Source organism: Taudactylus pleione, unplaced genomic scaffold, assembly GCF_031769625.1.
Source record: "Taudactylus pleione unplaced genomic scaffold, aTauple2 ptg000189l, whole genome shotgun sequence".
Taxonomy (NCBI): domain Eukaryota; kingdom Metazoa; phylum Chordata; class Amphibia; order Anura; family Myobatrachidae; genus Taudactylus; species Taudactylus pleione.
In genome coordinates this window covers 2,998,050-3,024,924 of record NW_028284591.1, presented here as the reverse complement: position 1 = coordinate 3,024,924, position 26,875 = coordinate 2,998,050, and the positions used below count along the sequence as shown (strand labels likewise).

General features: G+C 48.7%; 1 protein-coding gene across 1 annotated transcript in view; it reads left to right on the top strand.

Moving 5' to 3' along the window:
* The window catches only part of LOC148519499 (phospholipid-transporting ATPase IC-like), an 80,408-nt gene extending 55,197 nt beyond the window's left edge, over positions 1 to 25,211 (top strand). The window contains exons 21-28 of the mRNA XM_088476456.1: positions 1,352 to 1,460; positions 2,659 to 2,947; positions 4,439 to 4,662; positions 7,389 to 7,472; positions 10,111 to 10,356; positions 13,663 to 13,801; positions 16,908 to 17,038; positions 22,357 to 25,211. Of these exons, the coding sequence (XP_088332582.1) occupies positions 1,352 to 1,460; positions 2,659 to 2,947; positions 4,439 to 4,662; positions 7,389 to 7,472; positions 10,111 to 10,356; positions 13,663 to 13,801; positions 16,908 to 17,038; positions 22,357 to 22,587 (1,453 nt within the window). The 3' untranslated portion in view covers positions 22,588 to 25,211. The remainder of the gene's footprint in view (positions 1 to 1,351; positions 1,461 to 2,658; positions 2,948 to 4,438; positions 4,663 to 7,388; positions 7,473 to 10,110; positions 10,357 to 13,662; positions 13,802 to 16,907; positions 17,039 to 22,356) is intronic.
* The last annotated feature ends 1,664 nt before the right edge of the window (positions 25,212 to 26,875 follow it).

Here is a 26,875-nt window from a genome sequence, read left to right as displayed (position 1 = left end):
GTGTGGAGTTGTAAGTGCTCCACGCGCTTGCACGGGTTTCCTCCCGCACGCCAGAGACATTCTGGAAGGTAACTACATAATATGTGTGCACTATGGGCCTTATTCAGGTTGGTTCGCAAGGCTGCTTTCTGCGCATGCATTGCGGTGCGCAAACAGGCTGCCTCGATCAGGAAGCGATCGCAGCGAGTACGCAGTCCCATCTCATAGTGTTTGACAGGAAGTGACCGTTTTGGGGTGGTCGAAGGAACACAGGCATACCTGTGCGTTTGAACGCCGTTACAGGGGCATGCATAATTAATCCGCTGCGATTAAATACACTGGCAGAGGTCTGGATGGCGACAGGAAGTTTAGCAGTTTGCGAGGTAGGGTCAGATCAACCACAACTGTGTGAATGGTTCCGATGTTACCGATGTTTTCACTGACTTGCGGATGCATATCATGGGAAGTGGGCGGCTTTATACAGTGATCGGCGCCTTGGTATAGCGCTGCGGTTGCCGTGCGATTGCATTCATTAGCATATATTGACAGCTAGCGGGTGAGTGCGAACCCTGCAGAATCAGGCCGTATGTACTTAACTGGTAATAAATACATAATTGAACACTTCAAGTGTAACCAGGGGAAACAAACCCACTCAGACAGGGCCCTGGTCTGCATTACACACATGGCCCCAGTACTGTGCAGCAACAATGCTAACCACTGGGTCACCATACGGCCCATGCAGTCAATTTCAGCTTGTAGAACCAGGGGCGTTTCTAGAGAGGAGGGGGCCCGTGTACAGTCTCCGACACGGGTCCCCTCCTCTCTGCCCGGCAGCGCACTGAGCTGAGAGTGTGCCCAGAGTCTACAATGTATGCACAGGTCACCAGGAAAATGGCCACGGCGGCCATTTTCCCTGTACTACGCATGCGCAAATGGCAGAAAAATGACCGCGGCAGCCATTTTCCAGTTGTTTTACAGCGCCGGACCCCCGCGCCGACGTGGGACTCCGGAGAGGTAAGTAATATTATGGGTGCAGGGTGTGCGGTGCGGGGCCCCCCTGGACCCATGGGCCCGTGTTTCCCTCACACCCTGCATCCATTATAGATACGCTCCTGTGTAGAACTTATAAAGAGACTTGGCAATACCTGCACACTTATATATACTTATTAATATTATTTATTATGAGCAATAGCAATGTTCCTAGGTGTATACCAATGGTATTCCAGGCTAGTTCCAGGATGTTTTTCTCAATATTATGTATAATGTTCTCTCGGTGAGAGAGAATTACGTCTGCAAGCAAATAAATCCCGACATACTCACTCGCGCCTCATCGCTGACCCAAACCTGTTCCGACCTGTGTTTCCTCTTACAGCACCTTAATACAGAGGAGACAAGATCTCCGGAACCGCGAGCAGCTGCGCAATGACGCGAACTCTCAGTCTAACAAAAACCGAACACTAATCATAACCGGTTCATGGCTGGTGAGTAAACGCGGCGAGTGTAAATGAAAACAAAACTGCGCACAATAAAGAGGAGATCTACTAATGCGCGATTGTCAGTGTTTATTAATATTCGCATTTGTAATGCGAGCAGGGCATGTCAGTACCGCCCATGATCGCATTGTGAGATGCGATAATTTAGTCCGGATGTATTATCGGGGACATGCAGGGACACAGGCTCCGATGGTGTAAGCAGGAGAGAGATGTTTTGATCTATCCTCCGCAGCCCCCTGCCGACCCCAGAAGTTGACACTGCTTCCCCCGGAGAAGTCTTTCAATTCTGTGAAAGTTTTCTCCTAAATGCCGGGGATATACAGTAACTCGCAAGGACATTGGTTACCACAACCACTGTCCCTGTGAGTTCCCCTTTGTACATAGTGAGGATATTTTCATAAAAAAATTTAAATATCTCCTGCAAGTTGGATTCATAATAATCGTGGCAGTACCACGATGAATATTAAATAGACCCCTAAATCTGTGGCCACAGACAAAAAACATGATAAACCAAAAGCCTGCAATTAGAAATTATTATTTGTTCTCAACTGTGTACATAAGAACTTTATGTGACGTTTGGAGTGGTTAATAGCCTAGGGTAGTCTCCTACTGCATTAGATCGTCAGCCTTGGAGAGATTTAGCAGGTTAGTGTATATATTAGTAGCACTTATTACAATTATCAAAGTCACCGTGTGGGTGGTCACCCACAGCCTAGCGAGCGGCCAGGAGGCCGGCTCTGAAGTTAGAAGCGGCCGCCCTCATTCAGAGCGAGCGCTTGCATTTTGCGAGCGGCTATGAATGAGGTCCACAGTCTTTTCAGATACAAGACTTCGCAGAGATAGTGTTTTAACGCAACCGCTGTCCCCGATAAGTTTCTTGCTGCATAGTTGGGAAAGAGTTAAAATTGATGATTATCACAACAATATTGTCCGAAAATATTTGAGCCAGTATTGCAATTATTGCTAAATAGAGTCCTATATATATATATGTGCACTGGTCCCGGCAGGCAGCAGCGGTGAAGTTGTGAATCGAGAAGGAGAGTTAGTGTGTACCACTATGTGTGTTAGTGGGACCATGATCACCTATAATTAGCATCACTTTTCCATACACTGTATCTTATATCATTCCTGTTTATTCAGCAACTATTGTATCTGTTTTACTATATCTGAACGGTTTACCAAACAGAATGAAATCTTGCTTGAAAAGAAAAAAAAGAAAAGACGACGCCTGAAGCTGAAATTCCCCAAGACGGCAGAACAGAGGCAGCAGGACCAGCAGGAGAAGAACAAAATCCATGTCTTGAAAGAACAGCAGCAGAGGACATTCGTAGACCTGGCGTGCGAGTGCAATTCCGTCATCTGCTGCAGAGTGACTCCCAAGCAGAAGGCCATGGTCGTAGACTTGGTGAAGAAATACAAGAAGGCTGTCACCTTGTCCATCGGAGATGGCGCTAATGATGTCAGCATGATAAAAAGTAAGAAAGTTACTGGATTACCTGCAAAATGTTCATTGTTATTTCAAGTTTAGTCCTGGCATGGAAATGGGCATCAAAGTCAGGAAACGTTCCACAATCCAATTTAGGAATGGCCATCGACCATCGATGATTAACAAACATTGATTATTAACCACTGATAGCTGACGGTTTTGCCATCGATGGCGGTTATCCAATGGGTCACCGCCATGGATGGACAGCGCCAAATCATGTTTTTTTTCCCCCCCTCCATGTGCCAGGACACGTAGCTTAGCTCTGCCCCCGACACACCTGGGAAGCCCCTCCTCCACTCCCTGATTGTCCTGCTGCCCGGCCAGTATTAAAACGGGGTTGACCCTTGGTGGATGAAACAATCGATGGTTCAGTTGATGGTTTCATACCATCAATGTCATCCACCAATGGTACCATTGATGGTGACTATTGATGGGTAGCCTACCGATGGACATCCCTAATCAAATTGTTCTGCCCATCCACTGTCTTAAAGAACATGCCCGACCCAGGCAATTCTGAGTCAGCCTCCTGAAGGTGGTCTTCTGAGAACAGATATGAGGCCTCCTCTGAGCAAATAGGAGGCCAGGAAGGCTAGAGGTGCATCACCAGAACCTAGTTGGACAAGGTCATGATACAGAACTGTTGAATTTGAAATATGCATATTTTACATATATCAAACTGCAACATTAAGTATCGAACACCGGGAACTGCATACACCAACCAAAATATGATAGCTCGTAGCTACTTAAATTTTTACACAATTGTATGCAGAATTGTCTAAGTATACAGTAGTACGGCATCTATGCAACTTGCTGCAAATTGCAGATCTCACCATAGTGTTGGCAAGGTTTAGGGTTAGGCACAGAAGGCCTGAGCATAGGGGCAGTAGCGTTCGAGAGGGGGCTCTTTCCCTATACAGCATGTATGTCAAGTCATTATCTGTCATCTGTGAAGAAAAATGAACTCAGGGAATGAGAAAAAAAAACAACTAATGTAAGTTTAACAGAAGTGGGGATGACTTGTGCTTACATCCATATACCATGCCGGACTGCGGCCAAACAGTCCAGGAGGAGATGCCGCAACTATTGATGAACACTTTGATGCTTAGAGCATGTGGAGAGGAGCCCCAACACCAATTTGACCAGTTGGCTGCCGGTACTGTACTACTGTTAATTTTTTCTCAAATACGACACCACATCCTAACGAAATCAATAGAAATACGAAGCCGGCACCATATACTGTATATATCAAAAGAAATCTGCAGAAACATAGCGCGTGCGCAAAATATGCCAAATATTCTGGCACTGCGCTGTCCTCTGTGCATGGGTCAGGCGCCCTTGGTGAGAGGCATTACTCCATTTAAACATTAGACTTATTGCCTTTATGATAAATGAGGAACTTATTAAGGTGATGGATTCGATCCTCGGTCCTGCCATGGTTGCTTTGCACAGTAGTGAGATTGTCTTTGTGTATTTTTTTCAGCTGCCCATATAGGTGTTGGTATAAGTGGACAGGAAGGGATGCAAGCGGTCATGTCCAGCGACTACTCCTTCGCCCAATTCCGCTTCCTCCAAAGGCTCATTCTGGTCCATGGCCGCTGGTCGTACATCCGCATGTGCAAGTTCCTCAGTTACTTCTTCTACAAGAACTTTGCCTATACACTGGTGCACTTCTGGTACGCCTTCTTCAACGGCTATTCAGGCCAGGTAGGTTGGAGAAGGGATTTCTACTAAGCCATTCTGATGATCGACGATGTAAAAAATAAGTTTAAAATGACGATATATAATATGTAATCCAAATATGTGTTATCCAGTTATAGAGGAAGTGGTGGTTTCCTTCACTACAAAGAAGTCACATGAGATTTAATAATACGGCCTCTAATAACTAGTTTTCCTCTCAAGTGTCTTCGATGATAAAGGCGATCACTTCTATTGATTTGAGCTGGCTGGATCTTACTTGCCTTGTCAGTAGCTTCAGTCTATGAAAATAATTGAAATACCTATTTTTAAGGTGTAGTTGTCCATTCCAATTTCATCTCCTGCTTGTCCGTATTTTGCCTATTTATGTATTAGCCAATCAGATCTTCGGGATGGTCTCTGGGGCAGGAAATAAGTATCTCCTATGGGAGGCAGTAACCTGCCCCCTTGTACACGGAGGGTGTCAGGAAGCCACTAACTCAGGGAACTTTTTTACCTTTTACCCCAAAATATTTTTAGATACACCGATGTTACCCCCTTGATTTGAAAGGAAATCATATAGTAGTGCCCCCATATAATGCCCCTGCAGTAGTGCCCCCATAGTTATGCCCCTGTAGTAGTGCCCCCATAGTTATGCCCCTGTAGTAGTGCCCCCATATAATGCCCCTGTAGTAGTGCCCCCATAGTTATGCCCCTGAAGTAGTGCCCCCATATAATGCCCCTGTAGTAGTGCCCCCATAGTTATGCCCCTGAAGTAGTGCCCCCATATAATGCCCCTGTAGTAGTGCCCCTGTAGTAGTACCCCCATATAGTGCCCCTGTAGTAGTGCCCCCATATAATGCCCCTGTAGTAGTGCCCCCATAGTTATGCCCCTGTAGTAGTGCCCCCATATAATGCCCCTGTAGTAGTGCCCCCATAGTTATGCCCCTGAAGTAGTGCCCCCATATAATGCCCCTGTAGTAGTGCCCCTGTAGTAGTACCCCCATATAGTGCCCCTGTAGTAGTGCCCCCATATAATGCCCCTGTAGTAGTGCCCCTGTAGTGCCCCCATATAATGCCCCTGTAGTGCCGCTTGTACAAAAAAAAAATCCCACTTACCTTAATCTCCGCTCCTGCATCCGCCACCGTCCTGTCCACCCAGCTGCTCCTCGGAGCTAAGGGAGAAACGTCATGACATCTCTCCCATAGTGCGCATGGAGAGAGGCGGAAGCTGGAGTTCAAAAGAGAACTCCAGCCTCCGGCTAACGCGGCGCTGCAGAGAAGGAGCCAGGCGCCCGCTGGTAATGACATCTCAGCGGGCGTCCGGCTTAGAGCCTCCCTGCGGCACAGCCGGGCATGCATATGAATTATAGAATGATTCATATGCATGCCTGGCTGTCCGTCCATTACCCCCAGGAATTTCATTTTTACCCCATGTGGGGTAATTTACCCCTGTTCCCCGACCACTGCGCTAACTGAATGTAAACAGCGGAAGTAGCAGGGTCCCCTATAGTAGTGATGAGAGGCTCCCGTCAAACAGAAGATAATAAAGCACCACTGTATAAAACAAAGTTGCTATAAACAATTTTTAACAACTTTACTTCAGTGGCAACAACTTTACTTCAGCCTTAGACAAAACCCTAAAGCCAAGAAACTAATGATGGCGCATAACCCGTAGCAGTCGTTTTTATTGAGATCGACAGATTTACATATTTCCTGGCTCTTTAATTGCTCATTATTTGTCTGGGACCTAAAAACTATATTTTTTGTTACGAAAGTTCAAGTATATTGACTCGGAATTTGCACCTCATAAGTTTTATTACTATTATCATGCCTCGTGATTATTGGTCATTCTTCAGTGATGTCACAGGTTCCCATGAATATTAGCTGAATCCAGGGGGGATGGGTTAAAAACCCCAGTCCCGGAAATGCCAAAGCACATCAGCCATTCCCCGATGTGATGTGGCCACACCCCCTTCAGCAGCGCATCATCTATGGACGGGCCGGAAAAGCCCAACATGTCATGGCCACACCCCCTTTTGTCTAAAGTTTTTTTTCATGGCAGTCCTGGCTGAAACCACAAAATATTTGCACCCGCCATGGGCCACTGATTAAGTGCACGCTAACTGCGATGTTCACGTGCACAAAATATTCAGAAAATCCCAATGGCGCAGCCGAGTGTACACACTAATGCGCTGCTGCATACAGGGGCCGCTGGTATCAGAGATGACGGTCAAAAACCATGGACGTACACGGCTGGTGATTGGAAGGTGGCCTGAAGTGAATGCAAGACAATCTGTTGCGTGGGCGTGTTATGGTAGTGTTGTGGGCATGTTATGGTAGTGTTGTGGGCGTGTCAATGAAAGCAGCTGGCTTCTCAGACGCAGAGCCGCAGCCACAGAGGCCATGGTCAGACAGAGACCTGGCACCCGCCATAGGTCAGATGCAAGTGTCCATAGTGTACGTGACGATGCACCGATGGTGGAGTGTCTTGCATCACCTGCAGCGTGAAATTGGGCGTTTCAGTGCTTGCACATTTAGGTGAATGCTAGTACACGAGGCGAAGGCTGAAAATAGCATTTACATATGATCGCCGTCGCGACTTTGCAAACATACACGTTAGCGGCTGCAACTGCATTCACCTCTGAATCAGCCCTATATGTGAACACGTGATGTTTAAAACATTCTTATTTTAAAAAAAAAAATACATACATTTCAATCTGTTTCGATTTTTTCTTTTCCAACTTCAATTTCAGACGGTATATGACACGACATTCATGACCCTCTACAACCTTCTATACTCCAGTCTTCCTGTAATTGTGGTTGGACTGATGGATCAGGTATAGTATACAAAAAAAACATACATCCATAGACTTTATAATGCAGATCATAACTGTAACATCCCCCCCCCTCCCCCTCCGGATATTAGCGGTGTATTGCATTTGTGTGAATGTAGAATTATATTGTAGATTGCATACTCCAAGTGGGATAATGCAAATATCCTTCTGACCAGCAGTTTACATAGCAACCACGCATCTCAACGGTATGTAGTCAGGAAGCCGGCGGTCGGCATTTCCCGACTATGAAATACCGGCATGGGACTAATGATATGCATCTAAATACTGACGCCTATCGTCAGCCCCACGCCGAAATCCCGACGCCCGGCTTACCGAACGTAGGTAAGCCGGGCGTCGGGACCTGTTAGCCGTGGGAAGGGAGGTTAGGTTTAGGCACCCCCGGGGGAGGTTAGGCACTAGGGGTGGAGGTTAGGATTAGGCACTCCTAAGGGAGGGTTAGGGTTAGGGGGGGAGAGGGGTGGGTTAGGATACTTACCAGGCGCCGTTGGGATCTTCATCTGCAAGACTTCCGGCGTCAGTTTTTCATCCGCCGGCAGGGGCTGGCTGGCAACTTTTAGCCTGGGGAGCAAATGCATGCAGGCGGCCCTGGCAGAGGAGTAGCGTGTAGCCAGGGTGCCCGAAGAACGTGCATGCTACGGCGCCGCCCCCCTCAAGTGTTTCAGGGAGGAGGCGGGTCCATATGGGATTAATGTAAGGTAAAAGATTAGGGGCAGCCCCCTGTTGTAGTGCCCATATGCAGTGCCCCCGTGTGCCACAGGAGAGAACACCCTTATGCAGGCCTCCAGTAGTGCCCCCAGTTGTGATCCCCCCTATGCAGTGCCCCTTGTGCCCCCAGTAGTAAGCCCCTTATATAGTGCTCCCAGTAGTGGTCCCCTCTGTGCAGTGCCCCTTGTGCCCCCAGTAGTAAGCCCCTTATATAGTGCCCCCAATAGTGGTACCCCCTATGCAGTGCCCTAATATAGTGCCCCCAGTAGCAGTCCACCCCCCATGCAGTGCCCCCAATAGTGGTAACCCTTATGCAATGCCCCTTAAATAGTGGCCCGAGTTGTAGTCTCCCCCCTATGCAGTACCCCCAGTATTGCCCTTTATACAGAGCCCCCAGCAGTGGTCCCTCGATGCAGTGCCCCCAGTGGTAGTCCCCTCCCCCTATGTAGTGCCCCTAGTAGTAGTCTCCTCCCCCCTATGCAGTGCCCCTAGTAGTAGTCCCCCCCCCTGTAGTGCCCCCAGTAGTAGTACCCCCTTGTAGTGCCCCCAGTAGTAGCCCCCCCTTGTAGTGCCCCCAGTAGTAGTAGTCCCCCCCTTGTAGTGCCCCCAGTAGTAGTAGTCCCCCCCTTGTAGTGCCCTCAGTAGTAGTAGTCCCCCCCCTTGTAGTGCCCTCAGTAGTAGTCCCCCCCCTTGTAGTGTCCCCTGTAGTAGTAGTCCCCCCCCTTGTAGTGTCCCCAGTAGTAGTAGTCCCCCACCCCCCTTGTAGTGCCCCCAGTAGTAGTAGTCCCCCCCTTTGTAGTGCCCCCCAGTAGCGGTCTCCTCATTGTAGTGCCAGACCTCATTGTAGACCCCCCCCCCCCCCCCGACACATAATATAAAAAAACTAAATAAAAAAAAACCACTTACCTGAATCCCCGCTCCGGACGCCGCCATCTGCTCCTCCGTCTGTCCTCCCGGGCCGGGCCGCTCTGCATTATGGGAGAGACGTCTTATGACATCATGACGCCTCTCCCATTACCCACTGCGGGAGCCGGAAGATAGAGCGGCTCCTGCAGTGGGCGCAGCAGCAGCAGCTAATGAGAGTCTGACAGACTCTCATTGGCTGCTGCTTACAACAAACACACAGCTGCCGGAGCCGGCGGCTGTGTGTTTGTCAGTGTAACGGTGACCGAACTCCGTCCGGCGGTGCAGTCTGTGTCACAGTGACACAGACTGCACCCTGCCCCCCGGCCCAGCCCGCCGCTGTCCGCCGGGCTTAGGTCTGGCGGTATGTCATACCGATTTGAATCAGGAAGCCGGCGGTGGAAATGTTCACCGCCGGCTTCCCGACTATGAAATCCCGGCATGGGACTAATGATATGCGTCTAAATACCGACGCCTATCATCAGCCCCACGTCAAAATCCCGACGCCCGGCACACCGAACGTAGGTAAGCTGGGAATCGTGACCTATTAGCCGTGGGGGGTGGTTAGGTTTAGGGATTCCCAGGGGGACTTAGGGTTAGTCACCCCCCCGGGAGGGTTAGGATTAGGCTAAGGGAAGAGGGGGGGAGGGGGTTAGGGTCAGGACCCCCCCGGGGGGAAGTTAGGGCTAGGCACCCCCCCCTGGGAGGGTTAGGTTTAGGGAGCGGGTGTTAGGTTTAGGCACCCCGGGGGGAGGTTAGGGTTAGGCACTAGGGGGAGGGTTTGGGTTAGGCACTCCTAAGGGGTTAGGGATAGAGGGGGGGGGGGGCTAGGATACTTACCAGGCGCCATGGGGATCTTCATCTGCCAGACTTCTGGCGTTGGTATTTCATCCGCCGGGCTTATGTCGTACCGATTCCATCTCAACAGCGCTGACCACATGAAGTCACATGCAGATGTTTAGGGCATATATATTTCTGCAGGTGATCAATGTGTCTACTCTTTGTACAATAGGACGTCAGTGACAAGCTGAGCATGCAGTGTCCCTGCCTCTACATTCCCGGCCAGAAAGGCCAATTGTTCAACTTCACCAAATTCTTCCTAAGCCTGTTGCACGGCACGCTGACATCCCTCGTCATTTTCTTCATCCCGTACGGAGCTTTCTATAAAATGACGACGCAGGATGGCTTGGTGAATTCCGACTATCAGACCTTTGCTTTCATAACGGCGACTGCGCTCGTTATTATTGTTAATTTGCAGGTAAGTCCATTCCAAAGATATTTATATTTTTTCCTGATTATTAGAACAAAATTTGTACATATAAATGTATTGGTGGAATATGTTTACTAAGTATCAATAAAACAAATTTTATATTAAATGGCAAGAACACAGCTTGACCGCCAGTGGTAACCCCTGTGGGTGTAAAGATTCGCTGGCTTTGCACGGGAAAGTCTATTTTACAAGCATTTGTGGTGATACTTGTAGCACATCAATTCTCAGGATGGTGATAACAGAAGAAAATGAATGAAAAATGTCTTTATTGATTCAATAAAGCATTTTTTTTCCAAAGGTTTTTAGTTATAAAAGTCTGGCCTGTCCGTTCTACTGTGAATGCGCAAATCAGCAGTGACTGTCCGGCAAAGCGGTAACTTAAATCCCTTATCACCCTGGAACGAATCGACAAGACAGCTGATTATCTCTTAACTGTATATACAACTTGATTCCGCACAAGATCAAATAGGACATAATTTATATAATAGATCCCAACATTTTAGCTGTTCTGACACAATACATATGGTACAGCTCTTGGTTGGTGGTGCTCCCAAATTTTAAGTATGTAAACTTTTTATTTTTTCTATTCTTGCCAGATAGCAAGGAGAAGACAAAAAATAGCTTTTTGGGGCACACTTAAACATAGTAATTCAAACAATATGATGAGTATATTTATTAAAACACAAATTTTATTGGATACCACCTCTTTAAAATATTCCCAACGTGTTCAACATGTGGGTATATTAAAGAAAATATCATTAAAACAAGTATTAAATATCGAGGGTTATGCAAAGTATCAAATAAATTCCCTTCTGATACCCAAAAGAGTCTGGGTTATATGTATTCAATCAGGCTATTTGCAGTAGGTGTGTGACCAGTGGCGTAACTAGGGTATTTGGAGCCCAGGGCAAATGTAAAAATGGAGCCCCCCCCCTATGTGCGCGCGCAGCGAAAAATGGGCGTTGTCACTTAAAAATGGGGCGTCAACATGACACACACCCCTTTATCGTCACTCTGAACATTCCTTTCCATATGCACCTTAACCCCAGTAGTGCCCCTTAAACAGTACCCCCAGTAGTGGACCCCCTTATGCAGCCCCCAATTAGTTCTCCTTATACAGTACCCCCAGTAGTGGACCCCCTTATGCAGCCCCCAATTAGTTCCCCTTATACAGTACCCCCAGTAGTGGTCCCCCTTATGCAGCCCCTCATTAGTTCCCCTTATTCAGTGTCCCCAGTAGTGGTCCCCCTTATGCAGCCCCTCATTAGTTCCCCTTATGCAGTGCCTCATGTAGTGCCCCCCCTATGAAGTGCCCCCAGTAGTGGTCCCCCTTATGCAGTGCCCCTTATATAGTGCCCCCAGCAGTTGTCCCCCCCCCCCCGCATGCAGCGTCCCCAGTAGTGGTCCCCCTTATGCAGGCATCCAGCAGTGATCCCCCTATCCAGTGCCTCCTGTAGTGGTCCTCCCTATTTAGTGCCCCCAGTAGTGGTCCCCCAGTGCAGTGTCCCTAGTAGTAAGCCCCTTATATAGTGCCCCCAGCAGTAGTCCCCCCTCCCATGCAGTGCCCCCAGTAGTGGTCCCCCATATGCAGGCCCTCAGCAGTGATTCCCCCCTATCCAGTGCCCTTATACAGTGCCCCCTGTAGTGGTCCTCCCTATTTAGTGCCCCCAGTAGTGGTCCCCTAGTAATAAGCCCCTTATATAGCGCCCCCAGTAGTAGTTCCCCCCCTCCCCAGTAGTAGTCCCCAGTAGAGGTTCCCCCTCCCGATGCAGTGCCCCCAGTAGTAGCCCCCCCAGTTGTTGTCCCCAGTAGAGGTCCCCCCCAGTAATGGTGCCCCCAGTAGTAGCCCCCCCGATGTGCAGACACACGAGTAATAAAAAGAGAAAAAAATACACTCACCTGAATCCACGCTCCGGCTCCGGCCACTGCTCCCGCCGCCGCACGTCAGTCCTCCCGGGAAGGCGCACTCTGCATTGTAGGAGATACGTCATGACGTCTCTCCCATTACCCACGGCCGGAGCCGGAAGGGAGCCGGCTCTTGCAGTGGGCGCTGCAGCAGTCAATGAGAGTCTGTCTGACTCTCGTCGGCTGCTGGTTAACACATACATCGCCGCAGCGCCGGTGGCGATGTGTGTGTAAACTGCACAGCCTGAGCCCGCCTCCCACCCTCCTCCTGGTGCTATTGGGTAAGTGCCATGGGGGAGGGAAGGGGCTCGGCTGTGCAGCACAGGACCGGCGCTGGTCCTGTGTAAATGTATAGAGCTGACCGCACACACTGTGGTCGGCGCTACACTGCCTAACTAGGGCGGGCCGGTACCGTGGCCGGTGGCGCAACCGCACCGCCGGTCCTACGGCGCCCAGGGCACACGCCCTGCTCGACCCCCCCTTAGTTACGCCACTGTGTGTGACAACAAAAGTAAGTCATGAATGTTCATCAGCATAGGTGATAAGTGTTAGAATGAACTTTCATGACTTAGTTTTGTTGTCACACACCTATATCCTTACATATATTCCGCATCGTCCCATCTAATGTTCAGCACATCCTATGGGATTATGTGGCCACCCAATTCATTGTACCATGAATTGGATGGCTTTTCAGCTTGCACACTATACGATGGTGGTTCCAATCTGTCGCGGACAAGATATCGGACGATATTTCGTATAGTGGGCCTGATTCAGACCCGGTCGCAAGCGCTGAGCGCTCGCAACCGGGTCGATGGTGGCGCAGAGCACATGCGCACGACGGAGCCGGCTACGTCGTGCGCATGCGCGAGACCCAGATAGCGACGGGCAATCCGTTGCTCCGGGACTCGCAACCCCTTTGGTGGGCGGGCCGGGGGGGGTGGCTGCCCAAACGGAGTCGTTCCCATGAGAACGCCTGTCGTTTGGGGGCGGCCCCACTGACATCACAAGTGATGTCAGTGGAGAGCTTCCGGCTCTGTTAAAGCCGAAAGCTCTCTAGGGCTTGCGGCCACGAGACCCTACCACAAGGGTCTCGTCGCAAGCCCGATGGTCGCGATGGTCTTGACCATCGCGACCATCATCATGGCTGCTCGCTGTAGCTGTGGGTGACTACCCACAGCTATGCCAGCGGCCAGGAGGCCGTTCTAAAAAAAAAAAAGCCCAGCCCTGATTCAGAGCGAGCGCTCTGTCAGAGCGACTTGGTCTGAATCAGGGCCAGTGTGTGCCCAACTTAAGAGCTCATTAGTGTCTTGTATCCTGTATTTGTGATATTGCTTTGAAAAAAAAAGTTCAGGTTAACTGTTATATTTTCTCCTCTATCTCTCTATGCAGATTGGGATAAATATGTCCTACTGGACATTCTTATACACCTTTGCAGTGTTTGGAACCATTGTACTTTACTTTTCAATTACATATGACTTGCAAAGTAGCGGAATACATTTCCTCTTTACTTCCTTGTTAAATATATCAGGTATGTATGGTACTCTCATACATAGGGGGCAGTCTGGACAACAGAAGGGGGAAGTGATTTGATTGGACAAGAAGTGGACACACAACAGAGGGCCTGAGTCAGCAGGATCGCTATTCTGCTAATACACGCGGTGATATGTAAATGTTTGCATTCGCATTGCGATCGCAGCCTGACATAAGGACGCCCACTTCCCCTTACTCACATCCGTATACTTGGGGTACATAGCGAAATAATCGGTAACATAGAGATCACAGTGTCCACGTAGACCCATCGCGGAGTGACTGACAGGTAGTGACCCTTTGGGGGTGGTGACGGGGGGGGGGTCGACGAAGCGCAGGTGTGTCAGTGCGTTTAAACGCTGTTCCAGGGGCATGCCTAAATTATCCACTGTGATGGTATACGCAGCTTGGGCTTTCACTGCGTGCGATGAGGTTAGCAATTCCTGAGTAAGGTCAGACCTGGTGTAATTGTGCGTGAGGCTCCGATGGTACTCGATGTTACCGATGGTTTTGCAGACTTGCAATGTATGACGGATGTGAGTAAGGGGGCGTCCTTATGTTGAGCTGCGACTGCATTGCGATTGCAAACGTTAGCATACTTTCGCAGTGGGTCTTCGTGCGCCATCGCAGCTGCGATCGCAATAGCGATCCGTAATGAATTGGGCCCTAATGGTAAGGTTGAACATTTATGATACATCCCTTTATTTATCAAGGTCTAACAAGCAACTAAACAGCAGCAGTTTGGTTTAAAGTCGCTTTTTATGTGCTTTAAGGAAAATGACCAAACCCAAAATAGTTTCTTCTAACTGAATCATTCGCCCCATTTAGTGGAACGTTGGGAGGCCCATGTCTAAAACCACAGGAGATACTTGGCCCTGCCAGCCATGAGTCTCCAGCAAGTACACATCCAAACAGTTCAATGTAAGGTCTGGGATAGAGGTCATTGGAGAAAGTACCCTTTGTGCTACCATGAATGTCGGAACGTTAGTCAGAAGATCATTCTATGTATACTGCCATATTTATAATAATAATAATAATAATCACACCCAAGGAACCACTTATTGGGGAAAACTCTTGCAGCAGTCTCGACAAAGCAGACTCCACTTCTCTTAGTTTTGAAAACCGTTCTGGAGTTTAGTAAGTCAGCCGGGTTTCCTACCTGACAGTCACAGTGGTAGAAAACTCAACATGAACATAGACAGGGCTTTATACGACAGAAAGTTACAGATTGAGTGAAATAAATAAGATTTATAATAGGAAGAAAACCTATATAGACAGTTTGTACAGACCATAAATAAAATAAGAAGTGGACAAACGTACTAGACTTGTGTAGGGAGAGACGCACTGCTGCGACAATCTCCCCTCTAAGCCCACCATCTGAAGGCTCTCACAAGGACAAGAAAAGGATGGCATATCACCCCTCTGCCCGGCAGAGCCCAGGAGAACTCTACAGTACAAAGAATAGCGTAACCCTTGAGGTGTGGATTATTTTATCGACAGTAAAAAGGTCGACAAGCAGTAGGTCGACCCCAGATGGTCCACAATGAATAGGTCAACAGGGGCAAAAAAAGGATGACTTGGATGTAGGTCGACAGGTACAAAAGGTCAATATGTGAATGGTCAACATTTTTTTTTGGTTTTCTAACCCTAATCTTCACCCTAATCCTCCCCTTGGTGCCTAAACCTAAACTGTCTTCCTAATGCCTAACCCTAACTGTCGGAGTAATTGACTAACCCTTACAATCCCTCCTAGTGCCTAACCCTATCGGGGTAAATTGCCTAACCCTAACCATCCCTCCTAGTGCCTAACCCTAACTGTCGGGGTAATTGCCTAACCCTAACCATCCCTCCTAGTGCCTAACCATAATCCTCTGGTAAGTGCATAACCCTAACTGCCCCTCCCAGTGCTTAACCCTAACTATACCTCCTAGAGCCTAACCCTAACTGTCCCCCCTAGTGCCTAACCCTGTCGGGGTAATTATCTAACCATCCCTCCTAGTGCCTAACCCTAACTATCAGGGTAATTGCCTAACCCTAACCATCCCTCCTAGTGCTTAACCATAACCCTCTGGTAAGTGCCGAACTCTAACTATCCCTCCTAGTGCTTAACCATAACCCTCTGGTAAGTGTCTAACCCTAACCACCCATTCCAATGCCTGACCCTAACTGTCGGGGTAAGTGCCTAACCTTAACTATCCTAACCATAACCCTGTGGTAAATGCCTAATCCTAACCGTCCCTCCTAGTGCCTAATCGTCAGTATAAGTGCCTAACCCGAGGTGTCCCTCCAAGTGCCTAACCCGAAGTGTCCCTCCAAGTGCCTAACCCGAAGTGTCCCTCCAAGTGCCTAACCCGAAGTGTCCCTCCAAGTGCCTAACCCTAAGTGTGTGCCTAACCCTAAGTGTCCCTCCAAGTGCCTAACCCTAAGTGTCCCTCCAAGTGCCTAACCCTAAGTGTCCCTCCAAGTGCCTAACCCTAAGTGTCCCTCCAAGTGCCTAACCAGAAGTGTCCCTCCAAGTGCCTAACCCTAACTGTCCCTCCAAGTGCCTAACCCTAAGTGTGTGCCTAACCCTAAGTGTCCCTCCCCTAATACTAACAATGTTTTCTTTAAAGCGTTGACCATTCTCATATCGACCTACATCCATGTCAACCTTTTGTGTGTGTCGACCTTTTGTACATTACGACCTATTGCATTTTGAGCTCTTTACTGACGATCTTTCATCCACCAACCAACCCTTGGTGTTGCACTTACTGTAGTTTACCTTGTCCTATACCTACTCCTTTGTTATTTCAATGTCATCATTGTAAAACTAATATGCAAAATGCACACCCTTATATTTCTGTAGCTGTATTTTATACTGCACTTATCTTAAGGTATGACCCGACCCAACTCTCCAAGTGCAATTAGGTACAAATATAGGATATGCTGAAATTATGGGCGCACGTTGTCCACATGCACAATGACAGTAAGTTTATGGAAATAGTTTTGCGTTCAACTATAAATCACGCACAAAATGTTTATTTTCCTTTTATTTTCTTAGCTGAAGTTGGATAAAAGGACTTTTATACTGGCGTAATAATAACACACTTTCCTGTATTCTGCACCAGGAACTATTACAAATGCCTTAAGACAACCGTATATCTGGTTAACCATCATTTTAACCGCTGGTATTTGTCTGCTTCCTGACTTGGCACTGAAGTTTCTGATGAAGATAATTTCTCCGTCCGAAAGTGACAAAGTAAGTGCCCATTAATGGTTTACATATATGACTGTAAATATATTTACGGAATCAACACTATTTTCTATCTTCTCTAATAAAGAGAACAAAGGGCCTGATTCAGGGGCTGATTCAGACCCGCTCGCGAGCGCAGGAGGCTCGTAAGCGGGTCGATGGTGCCGAATTGCTCATGCGCACGACGGAGGGAGCTCCGTCGTGCGCATGCGCGAGACCCGAATAACGACGGCCAAGCCGTCGTTATGGGTCTCGCACCAAAGGGGGCGTGCTGTCGATGGTGACTGACAGCACGCCCCCTTTGGTGGGCGTGCCGGGGGCGTGGCTGCCAGACGGAGGCGTTCCCATGGGAACGCCTACCGTCTGAGTCCGGCCCCACTGACATCGGTAGTGATGTCAGTGGGAGTGATTTTGCCTCTGATAGAGCCAAAATCACTCCAGGGCTTGCGGTCACCGAGACTACCGCAGGGTCTCGTCGCAAGCCCGATGGTCGCGATGGTCTTGACCATCGCGACCATCATCATGGACGCTCGCTATAGCTGTGGGTGGTAACCCACAACTATGCGAGCGTCCATGAGGCCGCTCCATTTTCAGGTAGGAGGGCCCTGATTCAGAGCGAGCGCTCTGGTCAGAGCGTCCGGCTCTGAATCAGGCGCTCAGCACAGAACACAATTGTGATTGCAGCTCTGTAATTGCACGCAATGCAGCTGCGAAAATATGCTAATGTCTGCCACCGCTCAGCCAGCATAGAGACGCCCACTACCACTTTCTCACATCCGTAATACCTCGCACTCCTGCGTATACATCAGTAACATCGAAGTACATCGGCCCCTCACGCACAATGACAGCAGCTCTGACCTATCTCAGAAATTGCTAGTCTCGTTGCACGCAGTGAATACACAGGCTGCGTAGGCAATTGCAGTGGCTAATTTATGCATGCCCATGCAATGGCGTTCCAACGGACAGGCACGCCTGCGTTTCTCCGACCACTCCCCCGTCACCACCCCCAAACGCTAACGGCCTGTCACTCTACAGTGATGGATTCCAATGTGCGTCCGTAATCGCAGTGCGATAGCAGCACACGCGAACAGCGCTGCATGCACAGTACGCAACCATTGGCAGAGCTGCGTACGCAGTTGCAATTGCGATCTATGCCGAATCAGGCCCAATGTTCGTGATATAGGTGGGGGGAGGGTATTCGGTGCCATAGAGGGCGCCATCCGATAAAGGTCAGCAAAATCGTAGTTATTTTTTTTCTAAGGAAATGCACTTCAAGTTCCATATACTCCTCCCGGGCAGCCATGATGCTTATTAGGCTCTAGTGACATAGGCAAACGCAGTGGGAGGGGGGGGGGTTCTGGTTGCCTGGGGGTTCTGTGCCTGGTTGCCCCCCCTAGCCCACACCATGACAATAGAAATAGAAATATATAATTTTACTAGTGCTACTCAGTATCAAACATTTTATAATTAGCACCACCTGTGGATCTTTTATCATGTGTCAGCCAGTAATAAATAAACCTGTGCACTAACTAGGAGATCTGGAAAACACGCACTGTTAGGGGTGCACTGCTACAGACAATCAATAGGATTAATTATTAATACCATATAATATAGTATCGAGTGAATGATAAGACCAATATGTACATATACAGTCAGGTGCATAATTAATGGGACATTGACAGAATTTTCATATTTTGGCCTCTATTCACCACCACAATGGCTTTGACATGAAACAAACAAGATGTGCTTTAACTGCAGACTTTCAGATTTAATTTGAGGGTAATTACATCCAAATCAGGTGAACGGTGTAGGAATTACAACGGTTTCTATATGTGCCTCCCACTTTTTAAGGGGCCAAAAGTAATGGGACAAACTAAACAATCCTAAATCTAACTTTCACTTTTTAATACTTTGTTGCAAATCCTTTGCAGGCAATTACAGCCTGAAGTCTGGAACGCATAGACATCACCAGACGCTGGGTTTCATCCCTGGTGATGCTCTGCCAGGCCTCTACTGCAAATGTCTTCAGTTCCTGCTTGTTCTTGGGGCATTTTCCCTTCAGTTTTGTCTTCATCAAGTGAAATGCATGCTCAATCGGATTCAGGTCAGGGGATTGACTTGGCCATTGCATAACATTCCACTTTTTAGCCTTAAAAAACTCTTTGGTTGCTTTTACAGTATGCTTTGGGTCATTGTCCATCTGCACTGTGAAGTGCTGTCCAATGAGTTCTGAAGCATTTGACTGAATATGAGCATATAATATTGCCTGAAACACTTCAGAATTCATTCTGCTGCTTTTGTCAGCAGTCACATCATCAATAAATACAAGGGAACCAGTTCCATTGGCAGCCATACATGCCCACGCCATGACACTACCACCACCATGCTTCACTGATGAGGTGGTATGTTTTGGATTATGAGCAGTTCCTTTCCTTCTCCATACTCTTCTCTTCCCATCACTCTGGTACAAGTTGATCTTTGTCTCATCTGTCCATAGGATGTTTTTCTAGAAATGTAATGGCTTTTTTAGATGTTGTTTGGCAAACTCTAATCTGGTCTTCCTGTTTTTGTGGCTCACCAATGGTTTACATCTTGAAGTGAACCCTCTATATTCACTCTTGGGAAGTCTTCTCTTGATTGTTGACTTTGACACATATACACCTACATCCTGGAGAGTGTTCTTGATTTGGCAAACTGTTGTGAAGGGGTTTTTCTTCACCAGGGAAATAATTCTTCTGTCTCCACCACATTTGTTTTCCGTGGTCTTCCGGGTCTTTTGGTGTTGCTGAGCTCTCCAGTGCGTTCTTTCTTTTCAAGAATGTTCCAAACAGTTGATTTGGCCACACCTAATGTTTTTGCTATCTCTCTGATGGGTTTGTTTTGATTTTTCAGCCTAATGATGGCTTGCTTCACTGATAGTGACAGCTCTTTGGATCTCATATTGAGAGTCGACAGCAACTGATTCCAAATGCAAATTTCATATCTAGAATCAACTCCAGACCTTTTACCTGCTTAATTGATAATGAAATAACAAGGGAATAGCCCACACCTGTCCATGAAATAACTTTTGAGTTGGTTGTCCCATTACTTTTGGCCCCTTAAAAAGTGGGAGGCACATATAGAAACCGTTGTAATTCCTACACCGTTCACCCGATTTGGATGTAATTACCCTCAAATTAAATCTGAAAGTCTGCAGTTAAAGCACATCTTGTTTGTTTCATTTCAAAGCCATTGTGGTGGTGAATAGAGGCCAAAATATGAAAATTCTGTCAATGTCCCAATATTTATGCACCTGACTGTAAGTTCAGGGCAGTGCTAGGTTCTTTTGCTGCTCCCCCAGACTCCCGGACTTGCTGCAATGCTCTGGAATGGTGCCCACATCTGAAATAAAAACATTCAGCTCAGACAGGATGGCCCTACTGCCGCATCTAATGGCTTACTGTGATTGCTGGTCCTGCATATGCTGGAATTATGAAATACACTTTGAATGATGCTTATTAAAGCTGGATAAGTGCTAATTATGCCCTCTTCAAGGACTGGCCACACTTGTTCTAAAATCAGGCATTAGAAATCCTGCGTTTTCCACTGTGTGAGAAGGGGGTATGGCCATGGTATGGGGGAGGCGGTGAGTGTGTGTGTGTGTATGTATGTGTTTGTGAGGAGGGGGGGCAAACCACATTGTGAAACCCATTCATAGATGCTCATGGCGGCGCAGAGCTGAAGGCAACATCGGCACATCATGTTTGGGACATGGCTGCACCTCTTTGGCAAGTCCAGTACTCCGTACAAACTGCCCTGGGTCATTGCATTGCTGGGTCTCATGTCAAATTTTGTATAATGGTCTAATGATGGTGCAGTGATAGCCTCCTGGACTTTTGTTCTGCCCTTTTGTGTAGGCCTCTTGTGAGCATGCACAGATCTGGGGTTGTGGGACAGGGGTAGGCTTTTGTGAGCAGAGTTGGGGCCATAATGGGGGACTTAGTTGGCCCAGCAGTGCCAGGTATCTCTCACCTTGGAGCACCACAGTGCCCCCATAGCTGCAGTGGCAACCAGGGAACAGGGAAGTCCAAGACAAGCCAAGTCGGCAACAGGGAATTACCCAAAAAGACAAACTATAGATGTACAAGCAAAACATTTAGCTAATCGGGGTCCTTAAATACTCCATGCTCTTATTAGTAACACATGTACTCTCAGGGGCGTCTTAAGAGAGGAGGGGGCCTGTGTGCACTCCCCGTGCGGGGCCCCCTCCTCTCTCCCCAGTGGCCAGCCACCGGAGCATTAGTAGACTCCGGGCAATAAAGTGTGCCTGGAGTCTACTGCGCATGCGCAGAACACCGGAAACATGGCCGCGGCGGCCATTTTTCCGGTGTTCTGAGCAGCGTCGCCACCCGACCACACGGACAGGTGAGTTTAAAATAATATGGGTGCAGGGTGTTCGGTGCGGAGCCCCCCTGGACCCAGGGGCCCATGTAGATACGGCACTGTGTACTATAATATAAGGCCTTGTGTCCTACAGCTCACTACGAAAGGGAGGTAGGTCTAAGTATTTCCTACATGCAACATTTGTAACATGTATGGCAAGTACTCTATTCTCTACATGCTACACGCACACACGGTAAACTCTTTTCCACGTTGACTGCGCAGTTTACATTTTTTCTTCCTGTACCACAAAATGTTTATTCCCAGTCGTTGAATCTGTTTCTAACACAGGGCCTGACTCAGAAAGGATCACAGCTGTGATTACGCACCCTATCGGCCGATTGTACATGCGTATGCATCACAGTGTGCTTGCGCAAACCAGCCACTGCAATCGGGACTGCGTTCGCAGCTACTATGCAGACCCATCGCAGACTGATTGACAGGAGCGTTTGTGGGAGGTGACCGGGGGGGGGGGGTCTGCGAAACGCAGGCATACCAGTGCATTTGAACGCCGTTACAGGGGCATGCATAAATTATCCACTGCGATGCCATACGCAGCTCAGGCTTTCACTACGTGCAATGAGGTTAGCAATTCCTGAGTAAGGTCAGAGCTTGTGGAAGTGAGCGTGAGGCTACGATGGTACTCCATGTTACCGATGGTTTCGCAGTCTTGCTAAGTATTACGGATGTGTGTAAGGTAAGGTGGGAGTCCTTATGTTGCGCTGCGACAGAATAGCGATCGCAATGGTTTAGCATATCGTCGCAGTGAGACTGCGTGCGTAACCCCAGACGCGATGGCTCTTGTGATCCGTACTGAATCAGGCCCACTGTAAAATGGTGAACAGCCATCAAACAAGACTTTTGCTTGGGCGCTAATATGACACCTTTTTTTTTCTTCTCTTAAGGTACTGAAAAATCCCGAAAAATACAAATACAAAGAACCTGCAGCACAAGAAGCGGTCGGCGCTCTCCAACGCGGCACGTCTCTCCGACGCTCAGCGTATGCATTCTCCCACCAGAGGGGATACGGTGATCTCATCTCCAGCGGACGCAGCATACGTAACAGGAAGGCACCAATGAACGGTTCTTTAGACCGGAATATTACAGGGAATAATGGAGGTGGTAGGAACCGCTGATCAGGAGAATAAGAAAGATTGTGAAAGACTATTCGCAGAAATGGGCGAAAGAAAGGAGGACAAGTCCTTGTGTTTACATGGTCTTCGGCGACCACAATATTTAAGTAGACCTATTAGCCTTTCATTACTAAATGATCCTAAAAGATAAATAACGGGTATATTACGCTTTGGAGCGTGACATCACATCTAGGTCAAAACTTTCTATTTCCCGAAGGCTCCTATTTACATTATTCCGTTATTACTGCACCCTGAGCCAACAATACTGACGTACAATCAGACTGATGTGAATGACAAATGAACAGAGCTGTAGAAATGTATGTGGAATCATATTACCAAAGGAGAGAAATAAATGAATGTAGCATCAATCAATAATGAAATGAATAAATCATGGCAATGGGGTGACGCCTGGCGGAGTGGGCGAGCGGGCGCACGCGCTGAGAGCTTGTGTCACCATTATCCTGAAAACACTACAGTGCGGTAACCGTCACCCTGTCCCTGCTAAGGGTCCCGGGAGCCCTGCTGGCTGTGAGATGGGCAAAGCGGGGGCCAACTCTGCCGCAGCCAGGCTTGGGAAATATGCCCGGGGCTTACAGCAAAGATGGCTCTGGTGAAGCCCTGAATTCCTCACTCCCACTAATCAACCTAATGCAGAGGCAGAGAAGCCGGGGAGAGAGTGTGGGCGAGGCAGAGCAAAGAATCCCTACAATGGAGGACACTATTGATCCAATCATAGGGACAATGGCACAATTTTATATACGCTAGTTGGTTCTTCCTGTGTGGGCAGAGAAAAAAGTCACTGAGGACTTCCTGCAGAAATGACTGGTACAACGCTTTGGAAAAGTGTCACTCACGGAACTGTTTGGAACAGGCTCATCCTGTTGGGCCTTGGCTCTGATTCAGAACCGCTCGCTGTTGGTGGCCGCTCGCAGGGAATGTGGGCGTTTATATATTTTTGCTTTCTCCGGCCACTCGCAAAGCTGTGGGAGTCCACCCATAGCTTGTGCGAGCGGCCAGGAGACCGTCGCGATACTCGCGACCATCTGGCTCGCGACAAGACCCTGGGGTAGGGTCTAGCTGCCGCAAGGCCGAGTGGACTTCCTGTTCTAATAGTGCAGCAAATCCACTACTGACATCACTAGTGATGTCAGTTAGTCCGCCCTAGAAACGCCGCCCTTAGGAACGCCTGCGTTTGTGCAGCCACCCCCCCTACCCGCCCACAAAACGGGGCAAGTTGTCAATCACCATCAACAGCGGCCCCGTCTTGTTGTGAGCCCCGTAGCGACTGAACTTCAGTCGCTCAGCGGGGCTCGCGCATGCGCAGTTCATTAACATCGGGCCACTTGCGAGCGGCTCTGAATCGGGCCCCTAGTGTGGTAGAGATGTCCATTGGTGGATAAAAATGACAGAACAATGAGATTAATAATGTGTCTGCGGATGTAACATGCAAAAGCCATCCAAGAGAAAATGTGGCTCCGCGTACTTCAGCTTCCATGCTCCATGCTATACCCGGCCAGGCTGCAATCCCTGCTGGATAGCCAGTCCAGATTTTCCACCACCCAGTTGCATGCAGAGGACCTGTTACAACCAGACTATGGGCCTGATTCAGAGCCGTTCGCTATTTGCGGTCGTTCGTTCAAAAACAAGGGGTGGCTATTCAAATGATCCGTTCGCAAATTGCAGTCTGTTCACACCTCTAAGTCTGAACGAGCGTGCAAAACATACGCTCGTTTATTTGTTAAAAACGCCCCCTGGCCGCTCGCACCATACGTCATGTCCGCTATTTATTAGATTAATCGAGTACATCGAACAGCGTATGAACTGCTCGCTATTCTTGTGGTTGGTTTTTTCAACCGCTATTTTGCGAGCAGTTCTGAGTTTAAAAAAACCAAGTGACGTGGTCAATGACGCTGCTGTATTAATTATGCACTCCCTTAAAACGCCCGTTTTGACCTTTAAGCACGCCTGCGTTCGAATTCCACTCCCCCGTTTACAAGCACCTTCCCCTGTTACCACCCACATACGCCTCATTCTGTCACTCAAAATAGCAGGCACTCGCTATATAGCGTACAAACGATTTTCGGCCGCACTGACTGGTTCGCGCATGCGTACTAAAAACCGTACGCATGCGCGATGTGCGAACATCGCTCGGAACGAGCGTACGGCCGCTAGCGAGCGGCTCTGAATGAGGGCCTATATTGACAGAAGATGGGATTACTTTGTGTGTCCTACCTCCAATGCAACCAAACTGCTGTATCCACCACAAGTATCACCCCAGTAACTAACGTCCATGTACAGGACTGTGATTGTTTGAACTTTGTGCTTTCTAAGATGCCATATTTTTTTAGACATTTTTTAAAAGTTTTTTTTATTATTGTTTTAGGATGCATTGTTTGCAGTATGGGGAAGGGGACAGTTGGGGGCTGCTCGTGAGCCTAGTAAGGGGCTCATTCAGAGGTGAATGCACATTTCCCGTCGTTGTACATAGGAAAAGACTCACGCGAGTGAAAGTGCTGTATAACGCAGTCAGATACACTGTAATGTTTTATTAATAAAAGCAAAAGATTCATCTACCATATTAGTAACAAATAATTAAAATCATTTCATATACATTGTTTAGCTCTAAATGGGAGTTGTCTTTACTGCAGCCGTTTGTATAGAGAAAACAAATACGTAGTAAAGTGGATACAATACAACAACCACTAATGTTTTCAGCAATATCAGCTGGATCAGTGGATCTGCAATCGGCCAATCAGAAACAGCACCTCTATTCTGGAACTATGAAACTTTCTGCCAGCCTCCACACCAGTGCCCATAACTCGCTGCTCCGCTCCTGTGACCACCCACCTACCCTCTCTCCCAGGCAGTGGTGTAACTAGGGTATTTGGAGCCCAGGGCAAATTTGAAGAGGGAGCCCCACCCCGGCAAAAAATGGGCGTGGTCACTTAAAAATGGGGCGTGTCAACATGACACACCCCTTTATTTTCACGCTGAACATTCCTACTCATATGCACCTTAATCCCAGTAGTACCCCTTATACAGTACCCCCAGTATGCAGTTGTGGTCCCTCTTATGCAGGCCCATAGTAGTGCCCCTTATACAGTATCCCCAGTAGTGGTCCCTCTTATACAGCCCCCAATTAGTTCCCCTTACTCAGTACCCCCAGTAGTGCCCCCCCAAATGCAGTGCCCCATGTAGTGTTCCCCCTTATGCAGTGCCCCCAGTAGCAGTCCCCACAATGCTAGTCCCCCCCTTCGCAGTGCCCTTTATATAGTGCCCCCAGCAGTAGTCCCCCCCATGCAGTGCCTCTAGTAGTAGGCCCCTTTTGTAATGCCCCCAGTGGTAGTTCCCCCCCCCAAGTAGTAGTCCCCAGTAGAGGTTCCCCCTCCCAATTAAGTGCCCCCAGTAGTAGCCCCCCCCAGTAGAGGTCCTCCCAATAATGGTGCCCCCAGTAGTAGCCACCCTTCCCCCGTTGTGCCCCCACCCCCAGTAGAGGTCCCCCCAGTAGTAGACACCCCCCTCCCCCGTTGTGCCCCCAGTAGTGCAGACAGGTTTAAAAAATATATATATAAAAATATACTTACCTGAATCCACGCTGCTGCTCCAGACCGCGACACCGCTCCCGCCGCCACTCGCCAGTCCTCCCGGGCTGGCGCGCTCAGCATTATGGGAGAGACGTCATGATGTCATGACGTCTGTCCCATTACCCACTGCAGGAGCCGGACGGAAGCCCGGCTCTTGCAGTGGGTGCTGCAGCAGTCAATGAGTCTATCTGACTCTCATTGGCTCCTGTTTAACACACGCATCGCCGCCAGCGCTGGCGGCGATGCGTGTGTTATGCACAGCCTGAGCCCGCCTCCTAGCGCTATTGGGCAAGCGCTCAGGGGGAGGGAACGGGCTTAGCTGTGCAGCACAGGACCGGCGCTGGAAGCCTAGCGCAGGTCTTGTGTAAATGTGTAGTGCTAACCGAAATCACTGCGGTCGGCGCTACACTGGTGGCTAACTAGGGCGGGCCGGACCATGGCCGGCGGCGCCCCCCTGCACCGCCAGTCCCACGGCGCCCAGGGCACGCAGCCTGCCTGATACCCCCCCTAGTTACGCCACTGCTCCCAGGTCACCCTCGTTACATTCCTCCCTCATAGACTGTAAGCTCTTGTGGACAGCTTCCTCTTCCATTCTTTTCTCCTCCTGGCAAATAACTCTGACACCAGTGCTCCTTGTTCCCATCTCCCTTTTCCCCACTGGCGACTCTGATCCTGTCTGCTCACCCACTCAGTGGGTACAGGCTCAC